General features: G+C 48.8%; 1 protein-coding gene across 2 annotated transcripts in view; it reads right to left on the bottom strand.

The window, feature by feature from the left end:
- Positions 1 to 12,815, bottom strand: part of P3H2 (prolyl 3-hydroxylase 2) — a 108,929-nt gene that overhangs the window by 24,773 nt on the left and 71,341 nt on the right. For both annotated transcript variants that reach the window (XM_020806564.3, XM_078389702.1), the window contains exons 3-5: positions 11,163 to 11,352; positions 7,443 to 7,574; positions 3,241 to 3,383 (exon numbers count right to left, since the gene is read on the bottom strand). In XM_020806564.3, the coding sequence (XP_020662223.3) occupies positions 3,241 to 3,383; positions 7,443 to 7,574; positions 11,163 to 11,352 (465 nt within the window). The remainder of the gene's footprint in view (positions 1 to 3,240; positions 3,384 to 7,442; positions 7,575 to 11,162; positions 11,353 to 12,815) is intronic.

The following is a 12,815-nucleotide window of genomic DNA, read 5'->3' as shown; positions in this document are numbered from 1 at the left end:
GTGTTGAGGACTCCCAGGCTGCTGGTGCTGGGGGACCTCAACATCCATGCTGAGGCTGCCTTGACTGGGGCAGCTCAGGACTTCATGGCCGCCATGACAACCATGGGGCTGTCTCAATGTGTCATCGGCCCGACACATGAGAAGGGCCACACCTTGGACCTGGTTTTCACAACGGGACTGGAAGGTGGTGGTTTGGATGTGGAGGGGCTGGTCGTGACCCCATTGTCATGGTCAGACCACTTCCTGGTCAAATTCAGTCTATTAGCTTCTTCTTCCCTCTGCAAGGGTGGGGGATCGATTAAGATGATCCGCCCCCGGAGACTAATGGATCCGGATGGTTTCCTGAATGCTCTGGGGGAGTATCCGTCTGATATGGTCGGCGCTCCTGTCGAAGCTCAGATCATCCTATGGAATAGGGAGATGACCCGGGCGGTTGACACGATTGCGCCTAAGCGCCCTCTCCCTGCTCGCCGAGCCCAGACAGCTCCCTGGTATACTTCTGAACTGCGGGCGATGAAGCAAGAGGGGAGACGGCTAGAGCGCAGGTGGAGGAAGTCCCGCTGGGAATCCGATCGAACACGACTTAGAGCCCATTATCGGGCCTATTTCGTGGCAATACGGCTGGCGAAACGGCAATATTTCTCCAGCCGTATTGCTTCCTCAGAATGTCGTCCAGCTGAGCTGTTTCGGGTGGTCCGGGATCTTCTTCAACCGGGAAACCCGGTGGAGGTCCCGGACTGCTCATCAGCTCGCTGTGATGAGTTTGCTATTCATTTTGAGGAAAAAATCGCTCAGATTCGCAGTGGGCTGGACTCCACTGTTACTGCAGAATCGGAAGATGTGTCCAGTGTGCCGTGCTTAGGTCAAACTTTAATGGATGAGTTTCAACTGTTGAGACCCGAGGATGTGGACAGGGTGCTTGGATCTGTCCGTTCTACCACCACGCCGCTCGACCCTTGCCCATCTTGGCTAATTGGAAGATCTGCCAGGGGGGTTCGCACTTGGGTCCAGGAGGCCGTGAACGCCTCTCTGAGAGAGGGAGTGGTCCCTACCGCCTTGAAAGAGGCGGTAATTCGACCACTCCTTAAAAAGCCTAACCTGGACCCAAGGCTGGTGGTCAACTACCGACCAGTGGCGAACCTCCCTTATTTGGGCAAGGTGTTGGAGCGGGTTGTGGCCGGGCAACTCCAGGCGCTGCTGGATGAAACGGATTTTCTGGATCCATTTCAATCGGGTTTCAGGCCGGGTTTTGGTACAGAGACAGCCTTGGTCGCCCTGTATGATGACCTTTGCCGGGAGAGAGACAGGGGGAGTGTGACCCTGTTGATACTCCTGGACCTCTCAGCGGCTTTCGACACCATCGACCATGGTGTCCTTCTGGATAGGCTGGCTGGGTTAGGAGTTGGGGGCACTGTTTTACGGTGGTTCCGCTCCTTCCTAGCTGACCGTATCCAGAGGGTGGTGCTGGGGGACAGTTGCTCTGCCCCATGGCATTTATGTCATGGGGTTCCTCAGGGCTCGATACTGTCCCCCATGCTGTTCAACATCTACATGAAACCGCTGGGAGAGGTCATCAGGAGGTTTGGGCTGAGGAGTCAGCAATATGCTGACGACACTCAGCTCTACCTCTCGTTTTCCACCAATCCAGGTGAGGCGGTTTCTGTGCTGAACTCGTGTCTGGACCTGATAATGGACTGGATGAGGGTTAATAAATTGAAACTCAATCCAGACAAGACGGAAGTGCTGTTAGTGGGTGCTTCGCCGGACAGGTTGGAGGGCCACTTCCCTGTCCTGAATGGGGTTACACTCCCCCTAAGGGACAGGGTCCGCAGCTTGGGGGTGCTCCTGGACCCCAGTCTAACACTGGAAGCCCAGGTGGACTCGGTGGCCAGGGGCGCCTTCCTCCAGCTGCGGAAATTATACCAGCTACGGCCCTACCTGGACGAGCGGAGTCTCATGACAGTTACACATGCACTGGTAACATCTCGTATTGATTATTGCAATGCGCTCTACGTGGGGCTGCCTTTGAAGACGGTCCGGCGACTGCAACTGGTCCAGAATCGAGCTGCGCGGCTGGTGAGTGGTGGGGCCGCCAGAGAGCACATCAAGCCGATTCTGTATGATTTACACTGGTTACCAGTTGCTGTCCGGGCCCAATTCAAAGTGCTTGTTTTGACATATAAAGCCCTAAACGGCTTGGGCCCTGGATACTTGAAGGACCGCCTCCTTCCATATGAGCCTACCCGGCTGTTAAGATCTAGCCAGGGGGCCCTTTTGAAAGAGCCATCCCTCAAGGAGGTAAGAGGGATGGCTTGTAGACAAAGGGCCTTCTCGGCAGCTGCCCCCAGACTATGGAACGCCCTCCCAACTGAAATTCGCCTGGCGCCGACACTGATGATATTTCGGCGCCAGGTCAAAACCTTCCTGTTCCAGAAGGCTTTTAATTGAAATAACATTAACTGTGGGTCTTAATGATGGCAATTTTAATTGTATTTTTTAATTGTATTTTAATTGTATTTTAACTGTATTTTAATCATTTTGTTTTACTGCATTGAATTTTGGTTGTTGTGAGCCGCCCAGAGACCTTTGGGTAGAGTGGGCGGCATATAAATTAAATAAATAAATAAATAATAAATAAATGTTGAGACCCAACTCCAGATGCGAACCCTTTTGTCCTTCATCTTCGTTCCCACCTCCCAGCACCAGAAGTTGCCATCTCTGGGAAGGATCAAAGATGGTGGCCCCCAATGGACCGTCGACTGGTGTCAGGCCAACGGAAGGCTGGCACTCTTCATAATTTTTGTTTTAAAGAAAGGAAACAAACCAGGAGAAGGGAGTGTTTTCTGGTATCCATTACATCACCCCTTTTCTCCCTTTTTATATATTCCTAGATTCCTAACGTGGTGTAGTGGATAGAGTGACGGGGTAGGATGCTGGAGAACTGGGTTTGAATCCCCACTTGGCCATGGAAACTCACTGAGGGAGTGGAACCGGTGAAGCTACTCGTTAAATATCTCAGTTACCTTGAAAGCCTTCGTAGGGTTGCTATAAGTCCATTCTGACTTGACAGCACAGAAGAGGCACTGAGCAGTGAGCTCTCATTTCAACACCCAAAAAATGCCCCAGAGAGACCTGCCTTCTCATCAGCCAGGAGCTCAGAGGGCAGGTGCCCAGGAAGGCAGGAAGCCCAAAGCCCAACTTACAACCATTATTGGCCAGTCCCAGGGTCACGATTCTCACCTGTCTGGGCTTGATGTTTTCCAGATCCACCGAGCCTTCGAGAAGACTTTCGTAATAGCTCTCGTTCTCTAAGACATCCTCGTCATCCGGATGGAACAAGAGGTACGACCTCGTGCACTCCAGCGCTCTGACATAATCGCCAACTGGAAGAAAGAGGGCGAATGCAATTCTCGGGCTGCACTGTTCGCTTAATGTTTTGCAACATCACAGCAAAAACAGATCTCCAGAGAGAAGAATCGGAAGGGTCAGCAGGGACGACCTCCGGACCTATATGGTCCCAATCAAGCCGCTTACGGCCCATTTAAGGGCTCAGGAAAACTTCCTGTGATTCTCAATGGCTTGCCTGGGCTGCAAAAATGGTGTGTGGGGGGCATTCAACAACCCAGGAGGGCAGAAATGTGACAGGTGAACTGTGTTGCGCTTGGCAAGTTGCTAACTGTGTACACCTGCTGTACAGGCTGGTCAATGGAAGCTGAGGATCACAGATGCAAACATAAAAGGCCTTGCATCTCCCAGGAGGTACATTTTCACTTGTTTCGCGCTTGCAGTGAGAACAACAGGCTTTAACGTTTTGTGTCCAGGGGTGAGGTGGTCAAAGACTTGTGCCCATTTTTCACACCATTTTTTAAAATTTGCAATCACTGAGGATGCTGTGGTTGCTGCCGTTGCTGCACAAAGAACTTGGTTCATTGTGCAATTCATCCCCTTGCAATTTGCTTAGGGGATGCTCCTGCTTATGAAAAAAAAAGCAAGTCTTTTGGTCCTTCCACAGAAGTCAGACGTCATGCAGCAATGAGCCTACTGTTCAACATGTCGAGATGCTGTTTTTTTTTTTTTGTGGAGGGCAAGAAAAATTGTCGGTATTCCTGACATCGTTGGTTCCTAAGCAAATCTGTACACAAGCAGAGGCTTGTGGGAGATTCACTGGGGAAGAAGCAGAAGGTGAAGCTCTCTCTCCAGGAGGCCCGACGTTCTAAATCCCACAGGTTGTACACCATCCACTGTCTAGCCTCTGTTGCGCCAAACCCCCATAGTACCAGTCAATTGTGACACCCTGGGATCCACTGTCCTCTTCTATGGAGCACACTGAATGAGCCACTCCACCTCTGCAGGAGAGCCATGGTGACCTTCAGCAAATGGAGGTGCAAGACTTGTCCTCTAGGGGGCATCCTTCTCTCAATATAAAAACTGCTTCCCAGCAAGGCTGCATGGCTGAAAACAGTCAAGTCAATGGCCGTGAGGGCCACTCTCTCTCGCTTGTACCCAGGGCCATTGACTGGACTATTTTCAGCATCAGCTGCATAAGCAGGATCTTAAAACTGCAGAGCCGGTGGGACTAATTATTTGATTTGCATTTGCTCAAGTGGGACTCAACGGGACTCAGTTGCTCCACAGGAAGTGCTAACGAGTCAAGGGACTCTTGTCTTTATAATCAAAATTTGTCAGATGTTGCTAAGGGGACAGCTAAAAACCCAACCTCCAGCTAGTGGTGAAAAGGTCAACCAAAGGAAGTCAACCACCCGATCCCAGCAGGAATCAGTTCTTACAATAGAGGAAACAAAACAGATGGGTTACGAAGGCAGAGAGAGTGAACGCTCCGTGGCTCTGCTGCAATCCTTGGCTGCAGGAATTAAAAAACAAAAATTGCACAAAGCGAATTGTGGAATATTCACTGAACGCAACAAAACTTTCCAAAAATTATGGAGGGTTAAGGTTAGAGTGTGGGACTTCCTATTTTTCTGTAGTTCATTACATTGGCTGGGACAAAAAAAAATTATCCCAGTGACAAACATCATGTCTGGACCTGTTTTTCTCTCTGAGAGGTTTTTATGTGTTGCTGCTACCTGCTGTCAAGTCACCTCCAACTCATGGTGGCCCTAGGAATGAGCAATCTCCAAAATGTCCAGTCCTCAACAGCTCAACTCAAGTCTGTGGGTTCCTTCAGGATCCGTCTCCTATTGGGTTCTCCTCTTTTTCTGCTGCTTTCAACCTTTCCAAGCATTATTGTCTGTTCCAGAGAATCCTGCCTTGTCACGACGTGCCCAAAGTAGACACCATCAGTTCTGTCCTTTTTGCCTCCAGAGATAGATAATAATCCAGAGCAATGTAGCAGATAGACTGATGGACTGGGACTCTGTAGAACAGGGTTCGAATCCTCCTTGGCTAGGGAAACTCGCTTGGGGAATGGAAATGGTAAAGCCACTCCTTAAATATCTCACTTACCTTGAAAACCCTACTAAGGTCACTATAAGTTGTTTCCAACTTGAAGGCACAGAGCGACAGAGATAGTTCAGGCTTGATTTGATCCAGGACCCCGGTTGTCTAAGCAACTCGTAACTAGTAATGGAGTTTCAAAAGGAGTACAAAATTGTACATATCCTGTAGTATCAACAAAAATAGTATGCCATGTATTGCATCATCAGGAGACTCTTTTTTTTGCAATGGTTCAGATGATAGCCAACAATCACTGACCTTGTAGGTCTTGTTCCCTGTGGACTGTGTAACCCAAAAGGATGCTGGGGAAACCGAGATATCTCGTCCTACGGGTTAAGGATCTTTTATGGCATCAGGACATTCCTTTTCTGAATTTCACCTCTCCGCTAACGAAAAGCCTAATGACGGAGATGCCGCTCCTAAGCCGGGCGTGTCCCAAAGCAAGCTTGGCATTGGAAAGGAATGTGCCTCCAGACTTGACTCTTCCCTAATTTCTGTGCAAGTTCCAACCGGCCAGGTTTGCCCCCACTTGGCCTGCAAATCAACCGGCCAGCTCCCGCGAGCTCACTTCCTGCACTAATGTAGTTAGTTAGTGGTTTTGTGGGTCTTGCTCTTTGGCACTTTTCTTCCAAACTGGAATACGTCTTCATCGTTCTGTGCATTCTACTCTTAATAAACCCCCCAAGGTTCATTTAACTGTATTTATTTATCTGTTTTCATGGGTAAGCCGCCTCTCTTCCAATGAAGGGGCCCAAGGCAGCTCACAGGTGATCAGAAAACAAACTAAAACCACAAATAACATTGTAACACCAAGTAACAATTGAACATGTAACGGCATCGAAACCGTTTGTTATAAAGATTATTCAAAGCTCCTGAAAACACGTTAGAAACAGACATAAAATAAAAACGGTGTCCAGCAAACAGCATCAAAAACAGCCCAGCAAATTAAGAGTGGTCTTAACCGACCAGATAGGCAGGATATAAACAAATAAATAAATAAATAAATAAATAAATAAATAAATAAATAAATAAATAAATAAATAAATAAAAGTTTGTTTAAACAAGATTGTCTTCCTCTGTTGTTGGAAAAGAAAAGGAGGGGGGACCAGGCCTCCCAGAGGAGGGCTCTGGAGCTTAAAAAGTAACTTTTCCAAACTCTGGTCACAGCTCCCTGTCACCACCAAACCCACGGCATAAAAACCATGACGATGGTATAAACTAGACAGATGTCACATGCATCTTACATGAGCGGCTGTATTTCTCCCTATGAAACAACATTGCATTTAATTTGGGCCTTTTTGAATCTCAGTCTTGGAGCAAAAGTGCCTTTGAACTTCCAAAAAGTTCAGCTCTTGGAAAGGTCACCTCGGAGACAGGCCAGGCCACGAAGGTGCCCAACTTCCCTGGACAGCAAACTCTGTAGTCTTCAGTGCAGCAATCCCACAAGGTAGGAAATACAGTAGGACCCTCTCATCCACAGGATCAGTATCCACTGATTCACTTATCCACAGTCTAAAATTATTAAAAAGGCAAAGGTTCCCCTTGACAATTTTTGTCCAGTCGTGTTCGACTCTAGGGGGCGGTGCTCATCCCCGTTTCCAAGCCATAGAGCCAGCATTTGTCCAAAGACAATCTTCCGTGGTCACATGGCCAGTGCGACTCAGACACGGAAAGCTGTTACCTTCCCACCGAGGTGGTCCCTATTTATCTACTTGCATTTTACATGCTTTCGAACCGCTAAAAACACTTAAAAGAAAATCCTAGAAATAGATGTTTTTAAAGAAGTTACCAGAACTGGCCACTAGAGAGAACCAGAAACCATGCTATGTATTTTGCTATGTATAGCGTTGGCTGTAATCCGTGTTTTTCAGAATCTGCCGGCCAGGGGTGTGTGTGTGTCTTGGAACGGGTCCCCTGTGGATATGGGTGTGTGTGTGTGTCCTACTGTATTTCAATTTGTTAGGAAAATCCAGAAAAACAAGCCGTACCTCTGTAATAGGCAAACTGCAAGAAATCATAGTGGAGGGGGAGGTAGTTGTCAATGGGGGAGAGCCGCCCGGGTCGTGTCGCCAGCTCCCTCACACACTCGTGTTGACACACCAGGACCTGCATGTAGTGATCTGTGGGGGAAACAGACGGGCATGAAAGAAAATAGACCTCACAGGAAAAGAGCCAGATGTGGCTGCTGCTGGTGCAACCATTTTGTTGGGCCAGTTGGATGACTACAGTGCATTTCCTGGCACAGCTGCTCCCATTGCCTCCTTGTTCACACCAGTGAATAAGACGTTAGTCAAAACATGTTTGGTTTTGTAAACTTATATAACAACAACAATCGTCATCATCATCTTGAAATTGCATTGCTTGAAGGGGACCCTATGGGTCATCGAGTCCGGCCCCATTCAAGGAGGCCCCGTGGGGGGAATCGAACACCCAACTTCTGGCTCTGCCGCCAGAGACGCAAACCATTTCTGTTGCTCCATTTTATAATGCTTTTCTGCTAACGGCCAGGCTGCATCACTGTATGGAGATCTTGTTGCGGTCTATTATTTTGTGACGGCATGCTTTCAGGGTCAAGAGGGTGGCTTCCTCTCATCTCTGGAATGTGTAAGTCATCAGCCTAAGTCACATCATCCCAGTTTGGCAGGCGGCGGGCTCAGTGGAAGGGCTATAGGGGTGACTTTCATGGATGGATTTTGGTCAAGGAACATGGCTATTCCCTATGACTGAAAAGTGGCGTTAAGAACAATGATGTTCAAGCCAGCCCTTTCTTCCCCCCCCCCTCTAAGTGTCAGGAGGATGTTTTTAAAAAAATCCTACTCACAGGCTTACAACTAGACACAGTAAACGGGAGGTCCAAGAAGGGGGGGAGCTTTAGGGTGGGGGGGATGTAATTTTAGAAGACTGGGGGACCCATTTTCCATGACCAAGAGTGATTCCAGCCACTCCATGAGGAAAACAAGCCGGTGTTAGCACATCTAGAACAAACTTTCTGCAAAATACCTGCTCCCCCCGCCCCCATCCGCATGGACAGGGTGGGCTTAGGAGACAGAAGGTCTCATATTAATCAGGGTCCGTCCCTGACGCCAGTGATGTCAACGTTCATTGACTTGTGAGAGTTTCTCGTTTCAGCTTTCCAGCTTGGTGGTTGGAGTGGCCGCAGCGCCCCCGGGGAGAAGACCCAGAGGGTGTGTGGCTGATGGGCTCACAACACCCTGCCCCTGAGGGACACATGCTCTGCCCTCCTGCTTCTTGCCCTTTGCCTCACTGATTAAACTCAATGCCTGATGCCTGGGTGAAAACGGTCTTTTCATGAGCTGAAAGGGGACGGCTTACAGACAGGCTGTGTCAGCTCTCGTCTCCTCGAGCCAAGGTCATCAATTCCAGCCTGCCGATCCCTGCTTAATGGGCGGTGAGCATAACCTAACTCAGCAGCCTCTTTCTGTAGATGCTCAAGTGCTTAAGAAACAAACACAGGCTCGGAACAAAAGCCACATTTTATTTTATGTTTTGCTCAGTCACGAGAGGAGGTTCCCGGATGGCAAAATGACTCAGGAGTGATCTATCTCCATCAAGAAGAAAGTTCAACCCAACTCCCCTTTTGCTGAATGGGGGTATCTTTAGAATTGGGTGTGGGTATGAAGTCTGGCACCCCCATCTGCTCCCCAAAGCTTGTACAGATGGGGGGAAGCTTCAAAGGAACCCCATGAACCCCCCTGGAAGCCCCCGAGTTAAGTCACAGGTGGGCAAAAGCGAATGAAGGTCCCTTCAAAGGAGTGCTCTGGGGAAAGGTGGGAACAACGAGCCGGTGGTAACGAGCTCTCGGAAACTATCAGGAACAAGGGGAAACACCTGCTCTGAGTAAGTTCCAACTCATTCGTTCAAGGTAGTAAGGTATTCCTTGACTATTTCTTTATCCATCTCCAGCTGCAATCCTGTCTCCCCCCCCCCCCAACTTGCACTTCCAATTTGTTTAGAAGTTCATAGTCTATCTTATGAGAAAAGATGGAGCTAAAATAAGAATTGAGCCCCACTGCCTTTTCCTTTTCCTCTGTTAGGATTTTTCCTTCTCCAATGCGGAGCAGTGCCACTCTGTCTTTGGTTTGTCTTTTATGACTTTCATACCTGAAGAATGCTTTTTTTATTGCTTTTAGTATCTCTAGCTAACTTCAGCTCATTCTCAGCTTTTGCCCTCCTCAGGCCATTCCTGCATTTCTTTGCTACTTCTCTGTACTCCTCCTTGGTGGCCTGGCCTTTTTTTCCACTTCCTGTACCTGTCTTTTTTGTTTGTTTGTTTTTAGGACCTCCCTGAGCTTTTTGTGAAGCCACACTGGCCTTTTTTGCCACCTCTCCCTTTTCCCCCCCTTGTTGGTATTGTTTGTAGTCGTTTCCCCTGGTGGCCAATCGGGCTGTTTATGATGTCCTTCATCCTTAGCCCAGCCAGGCGAAAGGCCAAGGACAGAACTGGGAAGATGAAAAGCCAACCATCCCATTTCTCTCAGCAGATTTCAATTACCCTCCTCTTTGGGGACAGCCCAGCACTTGCTTCTTACATCCTTGGGGGCTGACCAGGCAATAACGGGCAGCGAGGTTTTCACAGACAGTCCTAAGAAGGTGGGCAAAGTTAACCTTCAGGGCTGGAAGACAGCAGGAGACTTTGGAAAGAATAAAAGGCCTAGGGGAGGATCAGAGCTGGGACCGAAAAGAGGTAATCTTACAGATGTTGTTGAACCACAGCCCCCATGAGCCCCCTTCCCAGCACAGACAAGGGCAACGGACCATGGGAACTGGGCACAACACCATCTGGAAAGCCCCTTGCCCCGCAACTCTGCCAGTGGCTACAGAGCCAGAGGATGGGAGCTCGATCCCCCCCCCCCGGGCCTCCTTGACAGGAGTTCAACTCCATAATCCACAGGGTCCCTTCCAACTCTGCAGTTCGATGATGATGATGATGATGATTCTTCAAGAGTGGGTCAAGGAAATGGTTGATTAGGAGAGGTGGATTATGGTGGGGTCAGTGCTTGCTGGCTGGGGAATTCGGACAGTCCCAAAAGTAGTAACTTTTCCAAGTTCTAGTCAGGACTGAATACTGGATGGTTGACCCTGAAACCCCACCCAATGCCTGGTTACTGAGTGTCCCAACCCAGGGCTGCTCTGCACATTGTCTGCAGTGTGGAAACCGGAGGGAGAGACAGAAGCCTGGAAAGCAAAGTTCAACTGTGATGATGAAGCTGGAAGTCGGGCTACCGGGGCTGATACCAAGCCTGGCCAAGCCAAAAGCTTAGGGCTGTGGGTCCATCCAATGCTGCTCAGTCCCTCTGTACCTGAAGAGGATTTGGGGACAAAGAGAACTTTCTCCTACGTCGGTTCCCCCCTCCCCCACATTTTATGCAAAATGCCCTTGGGGCATGGGGGGGTACGTAAGCAAAACTAGTGTCCTTCCTCTAATCAAAGCAAAGCAGGCCCTTGGCAAGGCAGGAGGATTGGCTTGTTATTTAACAACAACAACAAAAAAGCTGCGAGACACCCATCCCATGCTTCAGATTTTTTGAAATCCATGAAACAAAGGTGCAGCTATGGCATTTCTCTGCCACATTGGCAGGTTGCGCATCCATAATCTGGGTCAACCCCGTGAGACATGGGGGGGGGGAGTCTCAATCCATGTCATCCCAGCTGGCATGAACAGCCACACCCAGCCACGTTCAGCTTACCTGCAATTGCTTCATAGAAAGTGGCTTTATAGTTCAGATATTCATAGTCCTCAAATCTCTGGGGTCCCTCACACAAGACTCGGCACGCTGTGTCGGCAACGTTGTATTCGGTCAAGGCCCGTTCGAGGAATTCAATGGCCAAGTGATACTCTTCCCTGTCGTAGTGCCTGATGCCGGAAAGGTAATCCTCCTGGAAAGCCAAGAACAGCAGGAATGAGAGAGGCATCCGCGTGGGGATTATTCGAGACAAGCGACTACCAGAGTGCTGGATCTGAGCTGGGAGACCGGGTGGAACGTCTGACATTCTCTTATGTTTGTTAAGTCAAGACGCTGGTTGCTTTGGAAAGATGCTCTTCACTTACCAAACGTGAGAGGTTGCCAACTGGGCCCGTCAAAATCCTGCATTTTGTGACCTTCTGTGTATAGGTTAGAATCCTAGAATCCCAAAGTTGGAAGGGGCCAACAAGGCCATTGAGGCCAATCTCTTGCTCGTTGCAGTAGTTCAAGCCCAAACAGATCGGACAGAGAGTTGTCCAATTTTCCTTTGAATGCTTTCAATGTTGAACTCCTCACCACCCCTCAAGCTTATTGGTTTCATTGTCATACTGCTCTAGCAGTTAAGAAGTTTTTCCTGATCTTCAGCCGAAATCTGCCTTCCTGTAGCTTGAACCCACTCTTACGCATTCTGCACTCTGCGATGATCGAGAACAGATCCTGACCCTCCTCTGTAGGGTCTTTCAAGTCTTTGAAAAGGGCCCTCCTATCTCCCCCCTTGGACGTCTTTTCTCAAAGCTAAACCTGTCCATTTCTTTCAGTCTTTCCTCATAGGACTTGGCTTCCAGTCCCTGGATCATCATCTTTGCTGCCTTCCTCTGAACCTGCTCCCGTTTGCTGGCATCCTTCTTAAATTGCGGTATCCAGAACCGGAAAACAGGACTCTTGATAATGAGGCCTCTGCCGTGCTGAACCAGTTAGGCAAGAAGATGAGAAAGACAGCTGAGGGGTTGCCTCCACTACTCTAACGTTCGCCCTGCCTGTGCTGACCATTTGTCATGGCTTTTGTGTGTATGTGTGAGATCAGGAGGTGAAAATGGGACCTGATCACATTATAGAAACCTGGCTTCCCCTTTCTGCACTTTTCCAGTGTTTCTCTCCAAGGGCTCTGAAAAAACCCTTGAGTGGTTTTGGAAATTCCACCCAAACCCTTGAGATGATTTGCAAGGCCAGGCAGGCATGCAGGGCAGCTAATAAAATAATTACCATATTTTTCTGTGTATAAGACTATACTTTTGTCTCATATCTTTAGACTAAAAATTGAGGGTCGTCTTATACACGGAAGTAATCTGAGGAGAGAACAAAAACAAGTGGAAGGGAAAGCAGGGATCAAAGTGATCCTGCAGTGCTTTGATCCCTTTCCTCTTACACTTGTTAAGCCCCACTTTGATTTCTTAATTTTCAATTGGAAAAGTGGGGGCGTCTTATACATGGGGGGGGCGTCTTATACATGGAAAAATACAGTAGTCAAAGAACGCTGGATGCAAAAGGCCTTTGGATTGATGCCACCCAGCTTGTCTGATATTTTCAGAGGAGGGTGAGGTCTTGAGCTGGGGGGGGATTTGGACTCGAGGGCCTTAGAGGCCCCCTTCCAACTCC

Source organism: Pogona vitticeps, chromosome 3 (assembly GCF_051106095.1).
Source record: "Pogona vitticeps strain Pit_001003342236 chromosome 3, PviZW2.1, whole genome shotgun sequence".
NCBI classification, from domain to species: domain Eukaryota; kingdom Metazoa; phylum Chordata; class Lepidosauria; order Squamata; family Agamidae; genus Pogona; species Pogona vitticeps.
The sequence above is the reverse complement of the archived record's forward strand: the minus strand, read 5'-3'. Positions and strand labels throughout refer to the sequence as shown.